This window comes from Chrysemys picta, chromosome 2 (genome assembly GCF_011386835.1).
Source record: "Chrysemys picta bellii isolate R12L10 chromosome 2, ASM1138683v2, whole genome shotgun sequence".
Taxonomy (NCBI): domain Eukaryota; kingdom Metazoa; phylum Chordata; order Testudines; family Emydidae; genus Chrysemys; species Chrysemys picta.
Window position 1 is genome coordinate 238,387,875 of NC_088792.1, and position 27,130 is coordinate 238,415,004.

At 44.0% G+C, this 27,130-nt stretch overlaps 1 protein-coding gene across 2 annotated transcripts in view; it reads left to right on the plus strand.

Moving 5' to 3' along the window:
• The window catches only part of ZC2HC1A (zinc finger C2HC-type containing 1A), a 64,123-nt gene that overhangs the window by 22,876 nt on the left and 14,117 nt on the right, over positions 1-27,130 (plus strand). For both annotated transcript variants that reach the window (XM_005301538.4, XM_042844765.2), the window contains exons 2-7: positions 10,189-10,265; positions 11,527-11,643; positions 13,437-13,578; positions 15,106-15,254; positions 16,652-16,748; positions 17,752-17,860. In XM_005301538.4, coding sequence (XP_005301595.1) covers positions 10,189-10,265; positions 11,527-11,643; positions 13,437-13,578; positions 15,106-15,254; positions 16,652-16,748; positions 17,752-17,860 — 691 coding nt within the window. The remainder of the gene's footprint in view (positions 1-10,188; positions 10,266-11,526; positions 11,644-13,436; positions 13,579-15,105; positions 15,255-16,651; positions 16,749-17,751; positions 17,861-27,130) is intronic.

Genomic DNA, 27,130 nt, shown 5'->3' on the forward strand with positions numbered 1-27,130 from the left:
TAGAAAGGAAGTGTCATAATCCACTAACCTATAGGATAAGGGTACCCATACATTTTGGAAATAAGATTTGGGTATAGTAGGTTGGGTCTCAATTACATAGCGTCAGGATCCTATAACACACCATGTAAGGATATCTTAGGAAGCTCTTCCTTTTCTTTGTTCTCCTATATTCTATAGACTTTTTTATCTACCTATCATTCTATCTTCTATTATGCTATCAGCTCAGCTTGTGTAGTATAGTATAACTACTGAACATTCCTAACTACTGGGGAAGCCAGAACCATTGGGTTATCGGGTATGCCAGGAGTAAGGCTGGTCCTTCACCTCCTATTACTGGGTCCTCAAGGAAGGGTGTGAGTATGTTAGGTTAAGGTACTTACAATAAAAATGTTACCACCAGGAGTTTGGGATTCTTTTACTGTTTTGCGGTCATAAGTTTCATAGCATTTATTATTCTTTTGGTAATCTCAATAAAGTTTTTATCAATTTGATATTGTCCTCAGTGTAAGTGTTTTTGCCAAGCACCCCGAGAGTCCTTTCCCAATATAGAACTGTCTGAGTTCTCGGACCCTGTAGTCTGAATTGGACAAGAACCTATAAATCTTCTGGTCAGATGCGATCAGTGGCGAGCCATAACATATAACTCATAAAATTCAGGTCAACAGGCTGGACAGGAAGCAGGCCCGGCACACCTGCAACTGTGGAATGCATTGAGCACCCACTGTGCTGCTGTTGTTACAGTGCTTAAATGGTGATCTGTTGGCTCTTCTGACCAATCGTGGAGCACAGTCACTTATTGGTCCCAGTGAGCTTATTGGGTTTCTAGGCAACTAAGCAGCTGGGTTCCTGACATTTACTAGCAATTTGTCCCAATATGTTCTTTTCCCTTTAATTGTTGTTCCATGCCTGGGAGGAGCCAGGCATTGGAACTGAGGGGAGGGAGTCTGTTTCTTATTTGAGTGCTTGCTCATATTGATTCCAGTTAGGTGTGTGTGCGCCGCGTGCACGATCGTCAGAGAAATTTTCTACCCTAGCAACACCCGGTGGGTCGGCTGTGGAGCCCCCTGGAGTGGCGCGTTCATGGCGCTGGATATATACCTCAGCCGACCCAGCGCCCCCTCAGTTCCTTCTTACCGCCCCTGATGATAGTTGGAACTGTGGAGCGTGGCATAGCTGTTCTTCACTCTCCCTAGCTTATCCTGTAATTCTTATAGATAGTTGTAGTTATAGTTGTAGTATATTCTTAGATTGTTGTTAATAGTTCATTATTTCAATAGTTGTAAATAGTTAGCGGGGGTTAAGGGGGATATTTTCCCTCCCTTTTCCCCCAGTGTATAGCCGGGCTCATGCCCAAGGCTCCTGGCTTTAAGCAGTGCGCGTCCTGTGCTAAGCCTATGCCAACGGGAGATCCACACGACTCGTGTCTGAAGTGTTTAGGAGAGTCCCACCAGACAGATAAGTGCAAAATCTGTAAGGCTTTCAGACCCAGGACTAAAAAGGAGCGGGACTTTAGACTCAAGCAGCTCCTCATGGAGGCGGCACTTAGCCCAGATCCTCCCTCGGTGCGCCAAGTTCCAGCACCGAGCGCCTCGGTGCACAGCAGCCCGGCGGCACCTACCGGTACTACACCGCGAGCAGACGCGGATAAGGCCTCGCGGCACCGTCCTCCCTCGGCACCGCGTCCGCCACAAGCGCCTCGGCGCCGTTCCCTGTCCCCGGGACGTAAAAGACCCCGCAAGATACAGGAGGCCGCTGTCCTAAGGCACCGGCTTCCCCGGTACCGGTCATAGAGCCACGTCTGCCTCTAGAGCGCCAGAAGATGCAAATATCTTCTACACCGTTGACTCCGGCACCGTTAAGTCCGGTGCAGACTGGCTCACCGCCTCGGTCCGTGAGGGAGCCCTGACTTCCGTCTACTCCGGAGACCTTTGCGACGGCGAAAGACCTCATCGCTCTCACAGAGCCGGCGCCGTCTCAACCCGCGGCACCGCCCTCTCTTCGGACCGTGCAATCCAGGGGCAAGCCTGCCCTGGTACGCTCGCCGTCTCCGAGCGTGGACTCGCGGCACCGCTCCAGGTCTCGGAGCAGGTCCCGACGCCGCTCGCAGTCCCGGCGTCGACTTTCACCCCGGCACCAGTCGTACTCGCGGCCTAGGTCCTCTTCAAGGCACCGATCGACATCTTGGCACCGTCAGGACCATCGGTACCGGTCGGCATCTAGACGTAGTTCTCGACACCGGTACGAGCGCTGCTCCAGTTCGAGAGGCCGCTCCCAGCACCACGTCTACAGGCGGTCGTCTTCATCTCGGTCCAGATCCGGATCTCGGCACCGACGTGGCCAGCGGCACCGATCTCGATCACGGTACCGCTCACCTGCACCGCGCAGGGACCGCTCGCCTATGGACCGGCACCGATCGGCACCGTACCGCACCAAGCCAATGCACCCGCGTTCGGCACCGCCCTGGCCCTCGAGATCAGCGTCTCGCTCATCCGACGGGGCTTCGCGATCAGCATACCCTCCCCGGGGTCAGGCTGCTGCTGACTTGGGTCACTGGCAGGAGGGGGCAGAGGACTCCGCGCAGGACCCTACACATTGGTCTTTCCGGACCCCGTGGGTGTATCACCAGGCGCAAGGGGCTCCACCATCGGCCTCTCGCTCGGCACAATCCGAGCCCAGAGTCCCGGAGGCCACCATCTCCTGTCCTCCCCCAGGGGGCATGGAGGCTCCCGTGCCTACACCACCTCAGGCCCTAGACGCCGGGAGATCCTCCGCTTCAGGGGCTCTTAGAACCGGACCCTCATTTGGACCCCTTGACCCCGGAGGCATCCTCCTCATCTTCCCCGGATGAGGCGGTGGCGGGCACAACAGCTTCAGGCCCGCCCCCAATAGATCTTCGTGCCCACCAAGACCTGTTATGTAGGGTGGCACGTAACATGGACCTCCAGGTGGAGGAGATGATAGAGGTGCAGGACCCAGTGGTGAGCATCCTGTCCGCTGATGCCCCATCCCGGGTGGCATTACCACTGATTCGTACGATTCAGGCTAATGCCACTACCATATGGCAAACTCCTGCCTCCATTCCACCCACTGCCAGAGGGGTCAAGAGAAAGTACTTCGTCCCCTACAAGGACCATGAATACTTATACACGCACCCACCACCGTGTTCACTAGTCGTGTCCTCGGTGAACGCAAGAGAGTGTCATGGCCAGCAGTGGCAGCGCCCAAATCGAAGGAGGCTAAACGCTTTGATTTGTTCGGGCGTAAGGTGTACTCGGCGGGGGGGTCTGCAGCTCAGAGCTGCGAACCAACAGGCGCTCTTGAGCCGCTACAGCTACAACTGATGGAACTCCATGGGTAAATTCAAAGAGTTGGTTCCCCAGGACTCAAGGGAGGAGTTCGGGGCCTTAGTTGCCGCGGGAATGCCGTTTCACGCCCCACAACCCTCCATGCACCTGGTCACGGACGCGTCATCTCTCGATTGGGGCGCTCACCCGGAGAGCACCACACCCAGGGCCTGTGGACCGCACCCCAACTAGCTCTGCACATCAATGTTCGAGAGCTGATGGCCGTACATCTAGTTTGTCAGGCATTTCTTGGTCTCCTGCACGGCCGTTGCGTGTCAGTCCTCACAGACAACACCATGGCCATGTTCTACATCAACAAGCAAGGAGGAGCCAGTTCGTCTCTCCTATGCCAAGAGGCCATTCGCCTGTGGGAGTTCTGCATTGCCCACTCGATACATCTCATGGCATCGTTCCTCCCTGGAGTCCAGAACACCCTAGCGGACCGTCTCAGCAGATCCTTCCAGACGCACGAGTGGTCGATTCGCCCAGACATCATCTATTCCATCTTCCAGAGGTGGAGATTTCCCCAGGTTGACCTGTTCGCATCTCGAGCCAATAGGAAGTGCCACATGTTCTGCTCCCTACAAGGGCGATCTCCGGGCTCCCTGTCAGACGCTTTCCTTCTGACGTGGAAAGACCTGCTGTTCTACGCTTTTCCTCCATTCCCACTGGTCCACAGGGTACTGCTCAAGCTACGCAGAGACAAGGCACGTCTCATTCTAGTCGCTCCAGCTTGGCCAAGACAGCACTGGTACACCACGCTTCTGGAGCTATCGGTTCAAACTCCGATCACGCTTCCCTTGTGCCCAGACCTGATCTCTCAGGACCACGGCCGACTCTGTCACCCCGACCTGCAATCGCTCCACCTCACAGCGTGGATGCTCCATGGCTAAATCGGACAGAGCTACAAAGCTCACATCCCGTGCAGCAGATTCTGCTGGGAAGTAGAAAGCCCTCTACACAGACCACTTACTTGGCCAAGTAGAAGCGTTTCTCCTGTTGGTGCGCGCAGCAGGCTACGCCCCCCTTGCAGGCGTCAATTCCCTTTATACTCGAATATCTCCTATCCCTGAAACAGCAGGGCTTGGCGATATCTTCAATCAGGGTTCACCTGGCCGCTATGTCGGTGTTCCACCCAGGAGAACTCGGTTCCTCAGTCTTCTCTAACCCGGTGGTCGTTAGATTCCACAAGGGCTTAGACCGGATGTACCCACAGCAACGCCAACCCGTTCCGGCGTGGGATCTTAACCTGGTTCTCTCCAAGCTCACAGGGCCCCCATTTGAGCCATTGGCTACCTGCTCACTCCTGTACCTATCTTGGAAGACAGCCTTCCTGGTAGCCATCACTTCAGCAAGGCGTGTTTCTGAAATCAGGGCGCTTACGTCTGAGCCTCCATACACAGTTTTCCATAAAGACAAGGTGCAGCTTCGCCCCCACCCTGCCTTTCTTCCCAAGGTAGTTTCACCTTTTCATGTGAACCAGAATATATTTCTCCCGGTCTTCCATCCTAAGCCGCATGCCACCCGTCAAGACCAGCGTATGCATTCCTTGGACGTATGCAGGGCCCTGGGTTTCTATCTTGAGCGTACAAAGCTGTTTAGGAAGACGACACAACTCTTCGTTGCCGTGGCCGACCGGATGAAAGGCTTACCGGTCTCCTCACAACGTCTCTCCTCCTGGATCACGACCTGCATTCGTGCTTGCTACAACCTGGCTGGTGTCCCGACGCCGCACCTCACCGCCCACTCCACGAGGGCTCAAGCCTCCTCGACTGCCTTCCTGGCTCGAGTCCCGATCCAGGACATTTGTAGAGCTGCGGTTTGGTCATTGGTCCACACCTTCGCCGCTCACTATGCACTGGTACAGCAGTCCAGAGACGATGCTGCATTTGGATCAGCTGTTTTGCACGCAGCGATGTCTCACTCCGACCCCACAGCCTAGGTAAGGCTTGGTAGTCACCTAATTGGAATCGATATGAGCAAGCACTCGAAGAAGAAAAAATAGTTACTCACCTTTGTAACTGTTGTTCTTCGAGATGTGTTGCTCGTATTCATTCCAAACCCACCCCCCGTCCCCACTGTCGGAGTAGCCAGCAAGAAGGAACTGAGGGGGGCGCTGGATCGGCTGGGGTATATATCCAGCGCCATGAGGGCGCCACTCCAGGGGGCTCCACAGCCGACCCACTGGGTGTTGCTAGGGTAGAAAATTTCTCTGACGATCGTGCACGCGGCGCGCGCACACCTAATTGGAATGGATATGAGCAACACATCTCGAAGAACAACAGTTACAAAGGTGAGTAACTGTTTTATCTCTTGTGCTCTCAAAGGGTATGTCTGCACCACAGTTTAAGTCTGGGTGTGAGCCCAGGCTCAAGCCAAAACCCTGTTGTGTCCACAATACAATTGTACTAACCTAGGGCTCGAACCCAGCATCCCAGGACCCAGCAGGGTCTGAGACCCATGTTAAACTGGGACCTAGGGTTTCCTGTATACTCTCAGCCATGGCTTGCCTCAGGTCCCAGGAGTTGTCCACAGTTTCTGGCAGCAAAGTAGCAGAGCTGCAGGCAGCTAGTGCAGCTGGTTGGAAGTGCCATTAGTTTCTGGTCGAGCCCATTTCCCCTTCCTGCTCTTTCTGCAGAAGCAGCTCCTGCTGCTCCTCACTGCTGCGTGGCACTTGCCCAGAACAAGAAGCAAAGTAGCCAGGTGGGAGGCAGTTCCTGGCTGCTGGGGTGTTGGGGATTATCCCTCCCCGGGCAGGGCTGAGCCAAGAACTCAGGTGCTCCCATCAATAGCACTGCCGTAGTTAGGAAACGAGGGGGGGGGCAGTAGAGTTTTCCCACAATGCACCATGTTCCTAGGGCTAGAGTGTCAACATGGGGGTGGTGCTAGGCACTCTGGGATACAGTTACTTTGACTTGGGTCTGTGCACTTCAGTGTGAATGCCAGAGCCCTAGGTTTGAGCATAGGTCAGAAAATTCTTATCCTAGGCTTAAAATGCAGTGCAGATGCTTGGGTCCAGATTTCCATGACATAGGTCAGCTGACTTGAGTCCCACTAACCCTTGGCTTACATTGGGTAGACATAGCTGAAGGGACTAGCAGCCAGGATGCATTGAGGAAGAAGCCGTCTGATTTGAATGCAGAGGGGATGAGCCAGACTGAGGAAGAAATTGCCTGGTCTGCCGGGACAAAGTCACCTGGAGCGTGTTCCATCATTCTCTTGAGGTGGCATGTGTGCAATTCTTTTCCTGGGGGAAAGCCACACTCACATTTGGCACTCTTGATGGCAATTTCAGCAAAGAGGCTAAGGAGTACACTGGAATGTGGAGCCAACTACTTTCTCACAATTCCTTTTTGGTCATGGTTGAAGCACCTAGGCAGGTGATATGAGGAAATCTGAACTGTGACTAAACAGAGGACTTCAATGTTTTCTGCTGTCAATTAGATTAATTCACTAAATTAAAAATCAAAGGGAAATGAGGCTTGTATTTTCCATATTATTGATTGTCAGATTCTGGGGAATAGAGAAAAACCTATATAAAAATGGCTTAGCTGCCTAGCTCAATGTGAAAAATGACAAAGGCTGATCAAATCATCTAGACTGCATATGAGTAAGTAATGCACACGTTTAAATGTTTGCAGGATCAGGCCCTTAGAAAATTGACTAAAATGGTTTGATTGATTGATGTGAAAACAATTTTCATCTGGTTTGCAACAGTATTTTTTAATCAAAATCAAGCATCCTAGTTACTGTTGCCATTTAAGTGTTATCTGATGGGAGTACCATGCTACTGCGTGGCATTTGAGTGATTGTGCTGAAATGCAATTATATATTTTTTAAATGATGGAAAGGAAGTTTGATTATGACTTATGTCATTAAATATATCTCAAGATTACTGTCAAAATTAGTTTTACAATAGGAAATGTGGGTCACATTATGCCGTGATAAAGGACCTGCTCATGCACGGTGCTCAAAAATATTGTTTCTTTCCAAAAAGTGGCAAAAATGAATGAGCTAAAAATGTGAAATATAGAATCATAGGCATGCAGGACTGAAAGGGGCCTCAGTAGGTCATCTAGTCCAGTCCCTTGCACTGAGGCAGGACTAAGTGTTATCGAGACCTTCCTTGACAGGTGTTTGTCTAATATGTTCTTAAAAGCCTCCAATGATGCAGATTCCACAACCTCCCTAAGTAATTTGTTCCCTTACCCCTGTACACACCCCCACCAGGGGTAAGAAGGGCACGACCCTGAAAATGTTGAGGCCCACGTAGAATGTCTGGAACTTTCCCTGTTAGTTTAAAAAATAGCATTTTTTGTTTTCTGGGTTATTTTTGTCAGAAGAAATTGCTCTTGGGAAATATTTTTGTTAGTTGGCTGTCTACCAACAGCAGCAGTGAAATGTTAAGAATGCTGTAAGGAAATTCACTACTACAGATTCTACAGCTCCAATGAGGACTAATTGGTGTTCATTCTGTAGAACGATGTTATCATTTTGCCATGGGCTTGTAACAATACTTCTAGATTCACTGAGAGTGTCCAACCTAGTCTGTTATTTTTAATGGTGAATTTGAGCACCAATTTATGGTGAGTAGTTGGTTACTGTAAAGTATTTGTTCTGCTATTGGGAAATGTGGGGGAGAATGAGTGGCTCGGGGGATTGGTAAGGGAAGACACACTATGACTTCAGATTTACTGATTCTTACTTGTTCCTGCTGACTTATGCAGGAAAAAATGCTGGTTTTACTCCTTTTCCTGGGGTATTTATTTATTGGATGCCACAAAAGAAGGAAATGTGGGCCAATTTCTTAATCATAGCTGCTGTCCAAATCTCTTTGTACAGAGTGTCTTTGTAGAGACGCACAACAGAAATTTCCCTTTGGTGGCATTCTTCACAAACAGGCATGTGAAAGCTGGAACCAAACTCACGTGGGATTATGGTTATGAAGCTGGAAGCATGCCAGAGACAGAGATCTCCTGTCAGTGTGGGGTTCAGAAGTGTGGGAAAAAAATATTATAGACAAAAATGGGAATGACTCCAGGTCATTCTCTTCTTTAGGTTTTGTCTAATGGAGATTCAGTCCTGCCTGGAATATCATGCCAGCTGGAGGCTTCTGCGTTAGGCTGCTCTCCCAGTCGGCAGCATCACGCGGTCGCACCTACGCCAACCTACCCCTTGCTCCCATGGCTCATGAAGCCTGGACAGTAGTAAGGAGCAGTTCAACTGTAGGCTGAGCAAGTGCATAATGGTGGTAGAATGTGCCTTTGGACATTTAAAAGCTCACTGGTGCAGTTTACTGACTCAGACCTCAGCGAAACCAATATTCCCATCGTTATTACTACTTGCTGTATGCTCCACAATATCTGTGAGAGTGGCAGGGTGGGAGGTTGAGGCAAATCGCCTGGCTGTTGATTACGCGCAGCCAGACACAGGGCGGTTAGAAGAGCACAGCAGGGCGCAGTGTGCATCAGAGCTTTGAAAACTAGTTTCATGACTGGTCAGGCTAGGGTGTGAAAGTTCTGTTTGTTTCTCCTTGATGAAAACCTGCCCCCTTGGTTCACTTTACTTCCCTGTAAGCCAACCGCCCTCCCCTCCCGCCTTTGATCACCGCTTGCAGAGGCAATAAAGTCATTGTTGTTTCAAATTCATGCATTCTTTATTACTTCATCACACAAATGGGGGGATAACTGCTAAGGTAGCCCGGGAGGGGTGAGGGAGGAGGGAAGCACAGGGGTGGGGTAGTGATGGGGGCACCCCCTAGAATTGCATGCAGCTCATCATAGAAGTGGCATGTCTGGAGCTCTGACCCGGGGCGGCCGTTTGACTCTCTGGTTCTTTGGTAGGCTTCACTGCTGCGGGTCCCTGTTATAACCTCTGTCCTTCATGCCCTTGGAGATTTTTTCAAATATTCCAGCATTTTGTTTTTTGGAATGGAGTTCGGATAGCACGGATTCATCTCCCCATACAGTGATCAGATGCAGTACCTCCCGTTTGGTCCATGCTGTGGAGCTCTTTTGCGATTCTGGGACTCCATGGTCACCTGTGCTGATGAGCTCTGCATGGTCACCTGTGCTGATCAGCTCGCTATGCTGGCCAAACAGGAAATGAAATTCAAAAGTTCGCGGGACTTTTCCTGTCTACCTAGCCAGTGCATCTGAGTTGAGAGTGCTGTCCAGAGCGGTCAGAGTGGAGCACTCTGGGATAGCTCCCGGAGTCCAATACCGTCGAATTGCATCCACACTACCCCAAATTTGACCCAGCAGGGTCGATTTCAGTGCTAATCCCCTCGTCGGGGAGGAGTACAGAAATCAATTTTAAGAGCTCTTTAAGTTAACAAAAATGGCTTCGTCGTGTGGACGGGTGCAGGGTTAAATTGATCTAACGCTGCTAACTTTGACCTAAACTCGTAGCGTAGACCAGGGCTTTGGCAATTTTCCCATTGGCTTTCATAGTTTCCCCTACTGATACAATGGATAAAGTGATACTGTAAATCCAGACACCAAACCTCCTTTTTATTAAAGAGCAATGAAGCGAACTAGTGTTCTGACTTAAAATCTCTGGTATGTTTGTAGCTTGCTTTCTTTAGTTTCAGCTATTGGATTGCCAAAAAGAAAAATAAATTCAAAATATTTGTCTTGTAATTATAGTATTCTCAACTATTTCTCGACAATATTTCAGATGGAGATGTTTTTGTATAATGAAAATGTTGCTAAGTATATAAGGTCAGCAAGGTCAGGAAATACTTGGTGGAAGATAAGATTTTTACATAACTAAAGTTGGCAAAAGGTTGAAAAATTCAGTTTGCTTATAATAAATATGCATGTTTTATTTTTATTTTTGTTAGAAAATGATATTATAGTGCCAGCTGGAGATTTATTACCATGCAAGATTTGTGGAAGGACATTCTTTCCAGCAGCACTGGTGAGTAATGTGATGATATTTTCTATTTGCTTTTGGAATGGGTATATCAATCTGAGAACCCTGTGCTGATACCTCTGACATGGTCAGTGCAGCGAAGCATCTCAGTTTAAATTTTCAAACGTTACTAATGATATTGAGTTCCTGTTTTTTTAGCGTGCCCAGCTTGAAACACCTTAAAGGAATCTGATTTTCAGAGTGCAGTGCCCAGCACTTTGTGAAAATCAGGCCTCTTTAAAGGCACTTATAATTACTACTCACTTCTGAAAATGTTATAGCAGTCTCGGATGATGACCCAGCACATGTTCGTTTTAAGAACACTTTCACAGCAAATTTGACAAAAGGCAAAGAAGGTACCAAATGTGAGATTTTTAAAGATAGCTACAGCACTGGACCCAAGGTTTAAGAATCTGAAGTGCCTTTCAAAATCTGAGAGGGACATGGCGTGGACCATGCTTTCAGAAGTCTTAAAAGAGCAACACTCCGCTGCAGAAACTACAGAACAAAAATGAAAACCAAACTCTTTTGGTGATATCTGATTCAGATGACGAAAATGAGCATGCATCGGTCCGCTCTGGTTTGAATTGTTATTGAGCAGAATGGTGCTTGAAGCATGAAGGGACATATGAATCTTGAGCGCATCTGGCATGTAAATCTCTTGCAACACCGACTACAACAGTGCCATGCGAGCACTTGTTCTCACTTTCGGGTGCCATTGTAAGCAAGAAGTAGGCAGCATTATTTCCTGCAAACTTGTTTGTCTGAGTGATTGGCTGAAGTAGGACTGAGTGGACTTGTAGGCTCTAAAGTTTTACATTGTTTTATTTTTGAATGCCGTTTTTTTTTTTACATAGTTCTACATTTGTAATTTCAAAGTTCATGATAAAGAGATTGCACTACAGTATTGTATTAGGTGAATTGAAAAATACTATTTCTTTTGTTTTTTACAATGCAAATATTTTTAATAAAAATAACTTTACACTTTACACTTTGTATTCTGTGTTGAAATCAATATATTTGAAAATGTAGAAAGCATCAACAATATTTAAATAAATGGTATTGTATTATTGTTTAATAGCGCCATTAATCGTGATTAATTTTTTTAATCACACGATTAATCGCAATACATTTTTTAATCGCTTGACAACCCTAGTTACTTTTTGTTTGGTGATTGAAATAGCTGATAAGGAAGAACTTCATGTTGTTCTGTATCCAAATATAAATATTGCATACAATAGATTTTTTTTCCCTCTTTTTCTTACAGAAAAAGCATACACCTATTTGCCAAAAAACTGCTACCAAGAGAAGGAAGGCATTTGATTCCAGCAGACAGAGAGCAGAAGGAACTGATATTTCCACAGTAAAACCTCTAAAGCCACGGGTAGGTAAATAACCTCTTGAATATTATCATTTTTGACAAAATACCATACACGTGCATGTATTATGTGGTTAATTCATTGCTTATGTGCAAGGAATGCCAGTGCTGTATATGGTAAACATAGCTAAAACGTGCAGTTAGATCAAGAGAGAAGTAATAATTTTAAGGTCCACTATCTTGCAAAAAATTGAAATTTAGATAGAAACAGACCTAGCTTTCCAGTGATATAAAGTAGTAACCTGTGTCATTTAATAAGACATTGGCTACTAAAATCATATTGTGATCAAATATAGGAAGAAAAAGGTTGTAATCAGAATGACATCATTCTGAAATCTGAAGGACCAGTACAAATGTTTTGAAGATTAGTATACTATTCAAAGTGCAACAGCCTGTCCAGTTTCCCTCTGGATGGCCATGATTGGACTAACCACTGGGTCCTACATGCGTCTAAGCTAACTGGGTCTGAACCCTACCTTAAGATGTGGGGACTCTGTAATCCAGCTGCCCCAGACTCTGGAACCAGTGCCTCAGAGTTCCACCTAACTGTAGGTATAAACCTTTCAGGGATAAGATTACAGGAAAGCCAGGAACACTGGCTTAGCCAAGTCACTTTTCTCTTTAAAAGCACTAGAAAATTACAAATCTTTAAAAAAATAAAGTCCTGAGGTGCATCCCTGCTCTGATCTCCCCCTTCTACAAGTCCTGTCAGTGTTTGAGGTTAGGCTGCATCCCTCCTGCCTTCTCAGTGGATGTCCCCTCTTAAATACAGTCTCTCTACTTTTGCCATGTTCTCTGCTGGACTGCTGAAGATCTACTAGCTTTGCTGATGCTCCTGTGTAGAAAATCCATTGTTCCATGGAGTTGGACCAGCAGTTGAGACACAATTAAAATTGCTGCCCTAGATTGCTCTGTGATGGCTTCTCAGTGACAGTCGTTGAACAAGATGACAGCACCTTTCCTGGGCAGGGTACATCATAATAGACTTGCCTTGGGGAAAGTTATACATGTGTTTAGCACATAACACATAATAGAACAGGGGTGGCCAAACTTACTGGGCCGCCGAGCTGCATACAACAATCTTCAGAAATTCGAAAGCTGGAGCACACCTGCTGGGAGCCAGGGCTTGGACTTTCAGCCCCACTCCTGCTGAAGCCCTGAGCCCCAGCATGTGCACCCCACAGGGCTGAAGCCCTGAAAGCCTCCTCCCCTCTGGTCAGAAGCTCCTACCCTACCACACTAGTGCAAGGCAGAGATCCCGAGTTCCCTCCCACCCCAGCTGGTAGGTGGAGAATGCGGGGGCGGAGAGGGCTTGCGAGCCACACTTGAATGGTAAAAGAGCCGCATGTGGCTCGCGAGCCACAGTTTGGCCACCCCTGAAATAGAAGTTACATTATAAAATGGAGTTCATAGGTTGCTGCAGACATATCCCACTATGTCACACTAAGCATTGGTTCTGGACTAGGGATCAGAGATCAAGTTTTCAGGAAATACCAATCATGTTGCTGATAAAAGTAGTTGCTCTTTATATTTCTGACACAAAATCTTTTGCCATCCTTGTGCTGAGACTGAATATCCAAGTTTCTCTTTTTCTTTTTCTTTTTCTTTTTTTTGGTCTAAGGCGTCAGCCATACTCTTCTTTGCAAACTCTGAGAGCTATTTGTCTTCTTTAGCTTTAGGGTCAGTCAGGATTTTAAATATAATGGTATTAAATATTGCATAATAAAAGCAGAAATGTATTTATTGTCAAATGAAAGAACCCAAAACCCATAACGTTTTTTTTTCTGTTGGCTTCTTAGCCAGAACCCCCCAAAAAACAGTCCAACTGGAGACGAAAGCATGAGGAGTTTATAGCAACTATACGAGCAGCCAAAGGACTAGATCAAACTCTCAAAGAGGGTGGAAAACTTCCTCCCCCTCCTCCACCTTCATATGATCCAGGTATGTGAAATGGTGAAGTGCTGTAGATGTTTGTAAAGAATTTTGATATATTGTATGTGTTGAATTGATAAGGAATATATTGGAATAAAATGTTCATGAATGCGTACAGAGAACTGTCATCTGATAACAGCTAAGCAGCTGATGTGTTGTGGTTACTTATTCTGACTGGATAAGAATTGTTTATGTCCTATTATTTTTGTTATCCCATTTTCTCTGATTATTTTTTCACTTTTAACACATGTATGTCAAAGTGTTATTGAACAATCTGGCAGTTGGCTAAGGAGCTGAGGGAAATATGTAACTTTCATGAGATTAGTCAGGTTTTTGTTTCCTATTTTTGGAAAAGGAAATCTTCCATTAAAAAGCAGGGCCGCCCTACAAAATATGAGAATCATGCTGAGGGTCATACATAGATCTCACGCTGTTGTACCTTTTTTTTTTTTTTCTGATAGCTACCTATAGTCAAGTGAAGATTTCACATTTATCTGATAATATATGTCTATGTCCCAAGATTTGGACTGACATATACTCTTCTGGACTACTGTGCCAAATATAAAGTCAAGAAAACTAATTAACGTTATGGATAATGTACATCTTGTTTGAAATTGAGGTCATGCAGAATATCACTGGTATCATCCTGTACTAGTGTTTCCTCCTGTTGAATGCTCACTTTGACTGTCCACAAATAGGTTTTGTTGTGGTCCCTTCAGCAAGCCAGTGAACAATTGCCTGATGGGGCTGATGAAGCATCTTTATTTGAGCTATTTATTTGTAGCTGCATCAAATCTGGGGTGTGCTTTGCTGCATATGTTTGTCTGCTTGTTTTGATTAAGTAACATGTCGAAAACCTGCATTCAACCACTGCAATGCTACAGGACAATGAGGACTGTATTCCTCATAGCCAGCTGGCTTGGTTGTTAAAAACAGAACATAGAAGCCAGGATTGTCTTTCATTGTTATAAATTTTAGCGTAGTTCTTCCTAGCTTTTGCAAAGTTAATAAAAGTTGTTCATCTTGTAAAGTAAGAGAGACTGTAGTCATAAAGTTCATCCTGAATTACAACACGCCCACAAATTAGCCTGTTTAAGAATGCCTCTCATGTGAGCTAAATTTTCCCCTTTATTCAGTTTCCCCTGTTCCAGATGTGACCTCATTTTTTAGTATTGCCTTCAATATGCACGATGGATTGTTCACTTGCCTGAAAAGTATCAGTGAAAATTTGAAATTGCTGCTGTTATCTTTTGGGACTTAAGTAGTAAAGTTTTTGAAAATCTATTTCAAATCCCAACCATAACTAAGGTCCTTCAAATGCAAAGGGCCCTAGTGGCTGCAGGGCAGCTGTAGACATGATATATCTTGAATTTTAATTGGGCTTTTGACACAATCTTGTAGGACATTCTGATAAGCAAACTAGAGAAATATAGTCTAGAAGAAATTACTGTAAGGTGGGTGCACAATTGCCTGAAAGACCAGTCATTGTTCATGTCCCCTTTTTCAAGTTAAGGTGCTTTTTTGTTTTGTTTTAAGATTATATTCAATGCCCATATTGCCAGAGACGATTTAATGAAAATGCAGCTGACAGGCACATCAATTTCTGCAAGGAACAGGCAGCACGTATTAGTAATAAAGCAAAATTGGCTGCTGATGCGAAAGGGAAGCTGCCTGCTCGAACACAGGTGAAGTATAATACTTTCTTTGACTGCTGATTTCTTTTATGTCTTTGTGATTGTTAAGCCAAGTCAGTTAATCATTTTAGGTGTATCACAAAATGCCTTATAGAGTTAAATAATACAAGTCCAGAATAACATAGCTGTGGGAGAGAGAAATCAAGAGGCACAGACAAGGGGAAAGTTTTGGTTTTTGGGTGAGAGTTAATCAGGTGTAGAGATGCAAGAAGACTTTCCCAGATGATAGGAGTCAGAGAAAAGAAAGCTCTCTCATAAATATAGGTGGAGATTATGAGAAATGGCAGAGAAGTGTTCTCCAGACTTCTGCATATACAAATTACTGAAGGTTCATGGCGGCATTAGGATGATGAGTACAGAGAGGCAAAGTTTGTAAACTAGGTTGAAACAAGTTCATAGAACATCATAAAAACAAGAAATGCAATTTGAACTGGATTCTGAAACAACTGGGGAGCAAGTGAAGATACTAGAGTATGACAGTTATGGCTCTTCTTCATGGGACATATGCGAAGTTGGACAGCAGTATTTTGTATATCCATCGTCTGAAGAGCTACTTGAGCAGACTATTGAGATGGGAGTTGTTCTTCGTTATTGGGAGGAGATGGAAGACCTAGATCAGCATTTTAATAGACACACAGTAAGGAAAGTAACTTACATATCCACGGTTGCCTAAATGATGGTAGGCAGATTTCTGGATATCAGAGATGTAGACGGAGAAGGAAAATGCTAATGGTCAAGATTGATGCTAGGTTTATAGTACAGGAAGCAAATGGGAGATCAGAGTGTATGTATTATGTCTTGTTCCTTTCTATAGTACCCTCACCATGGTGGGTAGGTGCTTTAAGTTCATAGGGTAAAATACGGAACAAACACACAAACTAAAATAGTTAATAAAAAGCTAAATAAAATTAGTTAATCTTGCATTATGTCCTGAAGGTGACTAGGCTCCAAGTCTGTGCAGAAACTGGTCCAATGTCCAGCTGTGTGAATGGAGTTTGGAACAATGAAAAGAGACTACTTTCCTGAGCACTCTCCTAAGAGGAAAATTTTAGTTGTGGGGTGATATTAGGGGTTATTAAAAGAGATGAGCAGTGGGAGATATTGGGGGGTGGGGAGAGATACAATGGGATACAATTTAAAAGTTTCTACCAGTTAGAATTATTTTAACCTTTTCTACAGTATTTTAGATTATATGGGTAGGAAATGTCTTTCAAACCAGTAGAAACAATTTCTTCAACCACTGTACCAGAAGCAATGCTGACTGATGGTAATTTCAGGAGCTGGGGTGGGAAGACAGGCTAACAATCTTTCACATTACATTTAATTACTTGATTAAACAGCTAAATAATTAATTATGTTATAGTTGAGTTTTATGTCCCTTGTTATAGTACAAGCCTGCTACAGTTAAAAAGGCACCTTCTGCAGGATCAACACCATCCTCATCACGCTTACCACAGCCAAGTAATGTTAGCAAAAATGTTGTAGGTATGAACTGGTATTTTGAATTATGCATCTACTTTCTAAATAACTGATTTCCAACTATGAAATCAAGATTGTATAATTTTAGTAGCTGTAAAGTTGTACAAGTGGTGCACACAGAAAAAGACAGGACATAAAAGCTTCTTTTGGGGGACTCCTAGAACTCAAACAGTAGCACACGAGTGAGTTAAATGACGACTGGCTTTTACTTGCATACTATTTCCGGTTGCGTTTCCTATTTTTTTGTAATCTCAGGCCTTTGGCTACATTTGTGATTGGCGCACATTACAATGTTTATTTATAAAGTTATTTACTCAACAAAAAATCAGTTAAAGTAAAGATTTAGTAAATGTCCTAAAATAGGGATTTCAGTCTCAGTTCAAGACGCTGTAGTTCATGCATATCTTTAATCATAGTTCTAATGAGGTCCCTGGGACTTGCACATGTGGTTAAGTGCTTTGTTTAACTGGGACCTCTGTGTACTGATGAGTGCAACATTGTTTTTAATTTCAGCCTTTGAAGTCAGATTTTTCTTTTGGTTAGTAAATTCTCTAATAAATTTGTAATATTTCTCTAATAAACACTGCATATACTAGTAAGAATTAAAAATACATGTATAGTACAGCAAATTCTGTAAACATTGGACCCTGTTCTAATCACAAATAGGCTATCATTTATCCTATCATTTATCCTATAGACCTATCATTTATCTCTCTAAAATTCATTATTGTAGTTATGCTGGCCCTCTGCATTATAGAATTTTCTTTAAAATGCAGAACGCACCAACCCATACCCCTTATTTTAGAATACAATAGACCTTATTGTCTCACTGGACTTCTGTGAATTTTCTAGGCAATTATTAATACTCTTGCTAATGCCGTTATATATTAAGAAATTATTTCTAAGTAGTTTTCTAATGATTCCAATGTGGGCCGTACATGTTATCATACAAGAATACTATTTTTGCATCGAGAGGCAAATTCTAATATTAGCTTCTTTATATCGTAAGGTACACCTACGAGTAAAGTGTTATCTACAGGTGGGCCTTCTGGAAGCAAAATTCAGACCTTATCTCCAGCTCATAAAAATTCAGTGAGCATGACAAGCCCACAAGCAGGGTAAGTCCACATTCATTTTGTAGTTAACGTTTGATTTGTCCCTGATGATAATTTTAAAGATGTTAGTTGTTCTCTATGCTCTCGATATAATTTAAACTAATTACTATTCTTTCTATTAATGATAGAGATGAAATGGGCCAATTTCATCCCTGATTTAACTCTATTGACTTTTCTGTGTATGAACCAAAGATGAATTTGGCATGGTATGTTTACATAACATGCTATGATTACGGTTTAGGAAGTGGTAAGTTTAAGGGCCATCAAGCTTGACAAATGCCTCCTTGCCTATGTAAAAGGGTTTGATGTGAGAAAGCTTCGCTCCCCTATGGATCAGCTCAGTTCCCAATGATTTCCGTAGCGCCACCATCCTGACCTCCCTCAACCCAACTTCTCCTCCCCCATTCTGTGGCAGCCTTTCCTACTCCTTCCCTCCTCCAGCAGCTAGCTTCGTGGCCTTACTCCTCTCTAGAGTGCTTCTGTCACAGCTTCATGCAGTTCAAGAAGCAGGGTAGGTAGTTTTTGTGTATGCCTTAAGGGGAAGGATAAGCATGTACTGTTAGGAACATGATGGGCGAAGCAGGAAAAGATGCGTGCAAGAAAGAGATCAGAGGTAAAGCCAAAGAGATAAGTAGGGATACAAGAAAGGGTAAGAAAATAAGTGAGAATTAGAAACTGAAAACAGAAATATGAAGAGAAGAGAAGAAAGAAAGAAGTAGAAGGAGAAACAGAAAAGGAAGAAATGATGCCAAACTGTAAAGTTAGAAATTGTTGCATTTAGATTATTATTATTATTTGTATTACCATAGTGCTTAAAAGCCCCAGTCATGGACCAGGACCGCATTGTGCTTGGCACTGTAGAAACACAGAACAAAAAGATGGATCCCACCCCAAAGAGCTTACAATCTAAGAAATAAGATGAGACAGATGGATACAGACAGACGGAGGAGTACCAAGAAATACTGAGACCATATTGGTCAGCATGATAGGCAGTGGTATCTGCACACTAGTGGTCTAACTGTTGTCAAGTTTTTTTTGTAGGCATCATGGGAAAGGAAGGTTTTGAAGGATGGGCAACATGGGAGAAAGCACGAAGTTGGTTGTTTGAATACTTAACAAGTGGGCAGAGAAGGCTGATATCTTAGGCAATCAGAGACAGGTCTTGACATTTCGATAGTAAATGAGAAATGACATACTTAGAATAGTTATCAATGGTTTGCTGTCAAACTGGGAGGGCATATCTAGTGCAGTCCTGCAGGATCAGTCCTTGGTCTGGTACTATTCAATATTTTAGTTAATGACTTGGATAATGGAGTGGAGAGTGTGCTTATAAAATATAACACCAAGCTAAGAAGGATTACAAGCACTTTGGAGGACATGATTAGAATTCAAAAAGACCATGACAAATTTGAAAATTGGTCTGAATTCAAGATAAAATTCAGTAAAAGACAAGGGTAAAGGACTTCACTTAGGAAGGAAAAATCAAATGTACAACTACAACATCAGGGAATAACTGGCTAAGTCGTAGTACTGCTGAAAAGGATCTGGGGGTTACAGTGGATCACATATTGAATATAAGTCAACAATGTGATTCATCTGCAAAAAAGGCTATCATTCTGGGGTGTATTAACAGGAGTGTCATATGAAAAACATGGGAGGTTAATTGTCTCACTCTGTTCAATGCTGGTGAGGCCTCAGCTGGAGTACTGTGTCCGGTTCTGAGCACCACAGTTTAGGAAAAATGTGGACAAAACGGGGAGAGCAACAAAAATGATAAAAGGTTTAGAAAACATGACCTATTAGGAAAGGTTAAAAAAACTGGACATCTTTAGTCTTGAGAAAAGAAGACTGAAGGGCTACCTGATAACAGTTGTTAAATATGTTAAGGGCTGTTATAAATCAATCAATCAATTGTTCTCCATAGCCACTGAAGGTAGGATAAGAAGTAATGGGCTTAATTTGCAGCAAGGGAGATTTAAGTTAGATGTTAAGAAAAACTTTCTAACTATAAGGGTAGTTAAACTCTGCAATAGCCTTCCAAGGAGATTGTGGAATAGCCATCATTGGAGGCTTTTAAAAACAGATTGGACAAACACCTGTCAGGGATGGTCTAGGTTTACTTGGTCCTCCCACAGCACAGGAGACTGGACTTGATGACTTCTTAAGGTACCTACCAACACTACATTTCTATGATTTTATGACAATAAGTAGGGTGGCAATAGGCCATGTAGGGTCCAGGAAGTAAAGACAGGTAGCTTTGTCTGATGTGGTGGAGAGGGGATGTCATTCAGGAGATTCAAATAGAGGGTTGTTGGCATTGTTGAAGCAATGGGTGAGGAGAATCATCTTTTCAGTAGCAATCTGAAAGGATGTGAATGAGGCAAATTTGGATTGGTCAGAGCCTGAGAAAAGGGTGTTTGTTGTAGTGATCAAGACATGAAATGATGCGAGTCTGAATGAGAGTTTTAGCTGTGTGGATGGATAAGAAAGGCCATCTCTGAAAGATGTTATGCAGAAAGAATCAAGAAAACTTTGACATAGTCTATATGTGATGACCTAGAGATAGAGGTCCAAGTTGAAGATGACACCCAGGTTATGGGTCTGAGTGACATGCAGAAAGTGGTGTTGTCCACAGTGATTGTGAAAGTAGGTAGCAAGGAGGACTTAGGATAGGGGTGGGAATATTGGGAGCTCTGTTTTAGCCAAGTTGAGTTTGAACTGATGGCTAGACATCCATGAGGAGATGTCAAAGAGAGAGAGACCGAGATTTTAGTTTGGACGGAAGGAGACAAGTCTGAAGTAGAGAGGTAGATCTGTGAGTTCTCAGCATAGATGGTAGTTAAATTTATGTTTGCGGATGAGATTACCCAGCAATAAGATGTAGAGGGAGAAGAGATGGGGACCAAAGACAGAAGTGTGTGGAACCCCCACAGAAAGTTTGAGAGTGGATGGTGATGATCCTCCAGAGGACATGCTGAAGGAGTAATTAGAGAGATAGGACAAGAACCAGGAGAGGACAGAGTTACAGAAGCCAAATGTGTCAAAAGCAGCTGACAGGTCAAGGAGGATGGGAATGGAGTATTGGTTCTGAACTTCAGCTAGGAAAAGATCATTAGAAACTGATGAGAGCAGTTTCAGTGGAGTGGAAGGGGTGAATGCCAGATTGGAGAGGGTCTAGGATGGAATTGGAGGAAAGGAACTCCAGACAAGGATTGTATAAAGTGCATTCAGTGAGCTTAGAGGTGAAAGGTACATGAGACGGTGGTGGGAAAAGTAAGTGTGGTTAAGGTTTCTGTTCTTTTTTTTATTATTATTTTTTAAAGAAGGGAGAGGCTACAGCATGTTTGTATTGTGAGGGGAAAGAGACAAAGGGGTTGTGATGGGAGAGAGGGGCAAAATAGAGGAGAGTGATGCATGGAAAGACTCAACAGTCATGGAAGAGGTGGGGAGAGAAAGCAGAGAGGAGGGGACTGAGAGCAGACGACAAGCCATCTAATGCTGATAGACTGGCAGTCATGGAAAGGCCGACTGACAGGACATGAGGTGGGAGGGAACACTGCTGAAAGAGACCAGGTGACCAGTTTGGAGAGGGGGAACTCAGCAATGGGGAGATGAGAGAGAGAGAGAGAGAGAGAGTGCACCATGGTTGGTAAAAACCAAGTCAAGTGAATGGTGGTCTTGGGGACTGGAAGAGTTGATCCAGGGCTGCAGGAGGAATGAAAAGGTTGAGGCAACAGCCATGGGCTGGGAGGGTGAGGAAATGTGCAGCTAAGGGGTCAGATGGGCCATCAACATGGAAGTTGAAGTCACTGAGGATGAATGTGGGAGATTGTGAGGAGGAAGAGAGAGAGCCAGGAGTTGAAATTATGGCGAGAGGCTGAACATAAGAATGGCCATACTGGGTCAGAGCAAAGGCCCATCTAGCCCAGTATCCTATCTCCCAACAGTGGCCAATGCCAGGTGCCCCAGAGGGAATGAACAGAAGGGGTAATCAAGTGATTCATTCCCTGTCGCCCATCCCCAGCTGTTGAGAAGGAGTTGGGTCAGTGATAGATGATGGCAGCATAGAGGAGGGAGATAAGAGGAGCCAGAGAAGTGATGTTCAGAAGAGGAAAAAGAGTGTGAAAGGGGAGGAGGAGGGTGTTGGAAGTGGCAGGAATGGGAGAGGAGAAACCCAGTATTCCCCCACAGTCTGATCCACGTCAGGGAGTGTGTAACGAGGAGAGGGCAGTTGCATAGGCAGTACCAGTCAAAGGGATCCAGGCCCCTTTGAGAGCCAGGAGCTGAAAGGAATAAGATATAAAGAGGTGGTGGATAGCTGTGATTATTTTAGAGGTGGAGTGGGCATTCCTGAGAGAGCAAGAGAAGGGGACCAGTGGATGGGGAACAAGGGGCCTAAGTCTGAGGATAGGAATGGTGGTATGCGGGGGTCAGACATAGTGCCAGGAATGAGTGTGGGAGATGGAGGGAGGGCCAGGGTTAGGGCAAATGTCACCAGAGGTGAGGAGGAGGATGCAGATATGGGACCTGAATTTGTGGTGGTGGGAGGAAGGAAGAAACTTGGGATGGAGAGGGGAATAGGAGTAGCCAGAGGTGGTGGGAACTGTAAAGGAGGGTGGGTAATGAGGGAGATGGAGCCAGTGTGGGGAGGGAGGAGGAGGATAGATACTATGGTGCAGAAAAGTGGTATGATGAGTGGCAGATGGACAAGATTACAAAATAGAAACACCCACAGAAGGTATAATCTCAGCCAGGCTCTGAGTCCCTCTGTTTGCAATAATCCTCTGCTATGGGCAGAGCTTTCCAATTATAGTCTCTCTTGGTGATGAGGGAACAGGTCCAGGCGGTGATAGAGTGGCTATGATGGCTCCTGACTCAGCACTAAGCCCTAGCTGTCTGTCAAGGGGTCCTCTGCTGTGGGTAGAGCTCCCCAGTCAGTCTCAAATGGTGACATGGGGGTAGGTCTGACTCTTCCCTCTTTGGAATTCCCATATTGAACTAATTTCCCAGTTCATTTGCTCACTGAGCGGTTTCCTTCAATCTGTCTCTGCTTTAGAAAATGTAGTGGGGAAAGGAAGAAAATAAAGGAAAACATCTTCCATTTCCTCTTTTGATACTTAGGGCTTGTCTATACTTATGGCTAGATTGGCACTGCTGCGATTGATTCACCAGACCCGCTAAATTAATGGCAGTGCACTCTCCCATCGACTCCTGTACTCCAGCTCCCCGTGAAGAGCAAAGTAAGTTGGTGGGAGGGTGTCTCCCGTCGACACAGCACGGTGTAGACACTTCTGTAAGTCGACCTAAGTTATGTCAACTTCAGTTACATTACCGTAATATAGGTCGACTTACAGCTGTAGTGTAGACCAGCCCCCAGAAATTAAAGAACACCTGTATGGCCACTTCAAATGAGTGACTTAAGCAGCATCTTGCAGATGGCTTGGAGCAAACTTTATTGAGAGAATTGCATAACGACTAGACGTTATTTTCAAGCAGTGAAATTAATTTTTATCTAAAGACATGTTTTTAAAGCAGAGCAATTTAAAACTTGCACAAATATGCAGTGGTATTCCTTCCAATTTACTATTCCTTCAGTTTTTAAAACTTTTAAATATAATTTTCAGAAATGTCATTTAGCCTGTGGCTTTCCTGTTGGTTCCTTATTTTTCTGCTCCTTCCATAATCTTTCTAACTGTGGTTTGGATATTCCTGTTTAAAGTTGATTTTTCTAAATAGTTTTAAGTTCTAAAAGCACATCTGTACGGCTGGTCTATGGAGGATAACAGCCTATTACTGCTACCAATTATTCTGTTAGTTTAAGAGGTGGAGGTCTGTTCTCTGGATCTAAAAGTCACAAACCTGCTGATAACCCTTATGGATGTCAATAAGATGTTCCTAGATGTACTTCGTTTTTACAGAACGTTGTTTAAACTTAAATTACACTGGAAAAATACTACATTAAAAGAACATTATTAAGGTTTACAAAGTCAAGCATTCAGAAATTAGGAAATGCTAGAATTAAGGTTGCCTTTATTTGGCCGACTTATGTGGACACTTTTTAATTGCATAATCCCATACTGTTTTTTTTCCCCACGGTTCCCTGCCTCATTCAGTACACAGGATAGACCTGATTTGGGCATAAACCAGGGTTATACAATGAAGGAGACTTCACTGTAGGACCCCTGCTTCATTTGTTGCAAAGGAAGGTGTGTAGGGAATGAGGCAGGGGATGGCGGAAAGAGAAAGGATGGGCTCGTGGTTGAGGCAGTTGAATGCCCCTTCTGAGAGCTTGATTCTTGATTCTATCTGCTAAATAGTTCCTGTGTGATGCTGGGTAAGTCACCGAAAGCAAGTTTTTCACAGTTGGCCACTGATACTGTGTTCCTCGTTTTCTGGGTGCCCAACCTAAGACCCTGCAGATTGATTTGCAGAAGTGCTGAAGTACCCATAACAGCAGATGAAGTCAATAGCAGCTGTGCTTTGAAAATATAAAGGGCTATAAAAACGTTCCGTACTCTGAAAAATCAGGCTCTAGGCATCTCAAGTTGGGCACCCAAAATTAATGGACACCTTTGACAATTTTGGCCTTTATTCTCATTTTACAGATATGAAACAGGTACAGAGAGATTAATGTAGTTCTTTCTATGTAATATCCACATAAATCAGAACAGAGTATAATGAGAGACTCTAATCATCAACATTCTGAAAGGGTAAATTAGAATAAAGTTTCTATCAAGATGAAACATTTTTCATATTAAAATATTTATTATTTAAAATATAACTAAATTGCATCCAGAAATATAGAAGAATAAATCCCTTTTAAAAATTGAAAAGGAGCTTTAAGACCTTCAAAAATTACCTTCATAAGGCCAAAGCATAAGAGTTTATTCTCTTATTTACTTTGTTATGGATAATTTACACAGTAAAAGAATGTTAGATACTTACCTTTAAGTATACCATACTGCTGTGTGCTTTCATTATACCATACAAGATAAACAAGTTCAGGCATAGTTAGCACTATGGCAGGGGTCGGTAGCCTTTCAGAAGTGGTGTGCCAAGTCTTCATTTATTCACTCTAATTTAAGGTTTTGCGTGCCAGTAATACAATATAACATTTTAAAAAGGTCTCGCTCTATAATATATAACTAAACTATTGTTGTATGTAAAGTAAATAAGGTTTTTAAAATGTTGAAGAAGCTTCCTTTAAAATTAAATTAAAATGCAAATCTTATTAGTTTAGTGTGATCCTTGCCCTTGCTTTTTCTTGCTGAGTTTTCCAGTGTCTGGCACGTATTTGGATACTTTAAGCTGCACACAGGCTTCTGAGTGATCAGTGGTTAACTGGCTCCAAGAGGGACAGAGGACAGATTTCATGTGTGAAAATACCTGTTCACACAGGTATGTGGATCCAAATGCTGAAAGCATTGCAAACGCAATTTTCTTCAAACAGTTAAATTTCGCTGGCAGGGACGTCCAGCAGGTCAGAATAGAGGCCCCATGATCTCTCTTGGTAGCTTTAAGTGCACTCCGCAGATCTCCAAACTTTGATGCCCACAATTCTGAGCTTTTTAACTGAATGAGCTGCATATCGAAATCTTCAACACCCATCCCCTGAAATACAGACAAATCCAAGTCGCTTTCGTTGAACTTTTCAGGCTTAATTAGAAAAGCAAGCATTGGGCCAAATCGCTGGAAATCTTGAAATCTGTCAGAAAATTCTGATTCCAGTTCTTGCATGTACATTCCAATCTCATCGACACTGACAATGCAACGTGTCAATAGTTCTTTTATGTGTTGGAAGTAGCGGAAAGTCAAAGTTCGAATATCCCAAGAAAAAACTGCTAGTTTTACAACAAATGCCTTCTGGGTTTCATAAAGATCCAGAACCATTTGTCGTGGCTTGATTTTTACTTACACTTAATCATTTAAAAACACTGCTTTGTTTCTCATATCCTGCTACTGCCTTTTTGATCGATTCAGTCTTGTCTCCTTCGTCAAGAAAGGTTTTCTCATGTTTTGTTTGAAAATGTCGTCAAACACTTGATGTGCAACAAACAACACTTTCACAACAGAAAGCACAAACAATACGGTCCTTCTTTTGAATAAATCCAAATGTGTCTGTCCAAGAAGGCTGAAATGAACAGACATCTAACTTTGCTTTCTTAGGAGCTGACATTTTGTCAAATGTACCCCTCAACTTACAGGGGGGGGAAAAATCACGACAGACGGCACAACATCAAACGCAGTGCGCTGTTCCATGTGACGTGATAGTGATGTAAGCAGCAAATCAGGACTTAAAAATATCCCAGTACAGTGGTGCTGGAACAATTTTTAAGGTGGAGGTGCTGAGCTGTGCCCCCTCTTGCCCCTGTCTGCACCCCTCACTGTCCCAGGCTTGGGCCAGTGGGCCACAGCTGGGGGCGGCTGTAGAGTCCCGGACTGAGGCCAGGAGCAGAGCCCCCGGGATCGGTGGCTGGGACCCGGAGCCGGCAGCGGGCTGAGCGGAACCGGCAGACAGGACCCCGAGTGGCAGGGGCCAGCATCCAGGACCCCAGGATGGCACTCACAATCATCTCACATGCCGCAGGTTGCTGACCCCTGCACTAGGGTGTCAGACCTCCAAGTAACATGCTGCAGGAAGTGTCACTTTTCCCTCTGAGTCAATACTGAACCAATTATTGAGCATGGAGTTGTGGGACAGTGTGCTGTTTGAAGTAATATATTTCAAGTGAAACATAAAACTAAGGTCTCAATCACTTTTAGGCATTAAAGCATTAAAGAGTCCACACAGTTTTCATGAAAATAAGCAGATGAACCCCAGTGTCCTGGCCATATTCCAACTTGAATAATTGTATTCACTCTAACTAAATCATGCCTGAATTTTCAACTAAATACAGTGTTCTTCACATCCTATGATAAACTATGGAATAGTGTTTCTATATACTATTAAACAACTGACATCTTCCATTTCTGTGTTAAAGTGGTCCCATACCTGTTACAAAGATGGTGTGAGGCTTAATTGATTCACAATTATAAAGTGCTTTGAGGTCCTCAGATGAAAGATACAGAAATGCAATGTATTATTTGTAGTCCTGACAATATACCTCTCACTACTAGAATTAGAGTAGGTATTTTGTGTGGTGGAGGGAAGGAAGCACAGATATCTATGCACAGATAGCTAAAACTAGGAGAATCTACTAGCAGTTAAAAGTAAAACCATAATAATGTAGATTTACTTTTGCCCTCTAGGTGGCACTCCTTCACTGCTGCATG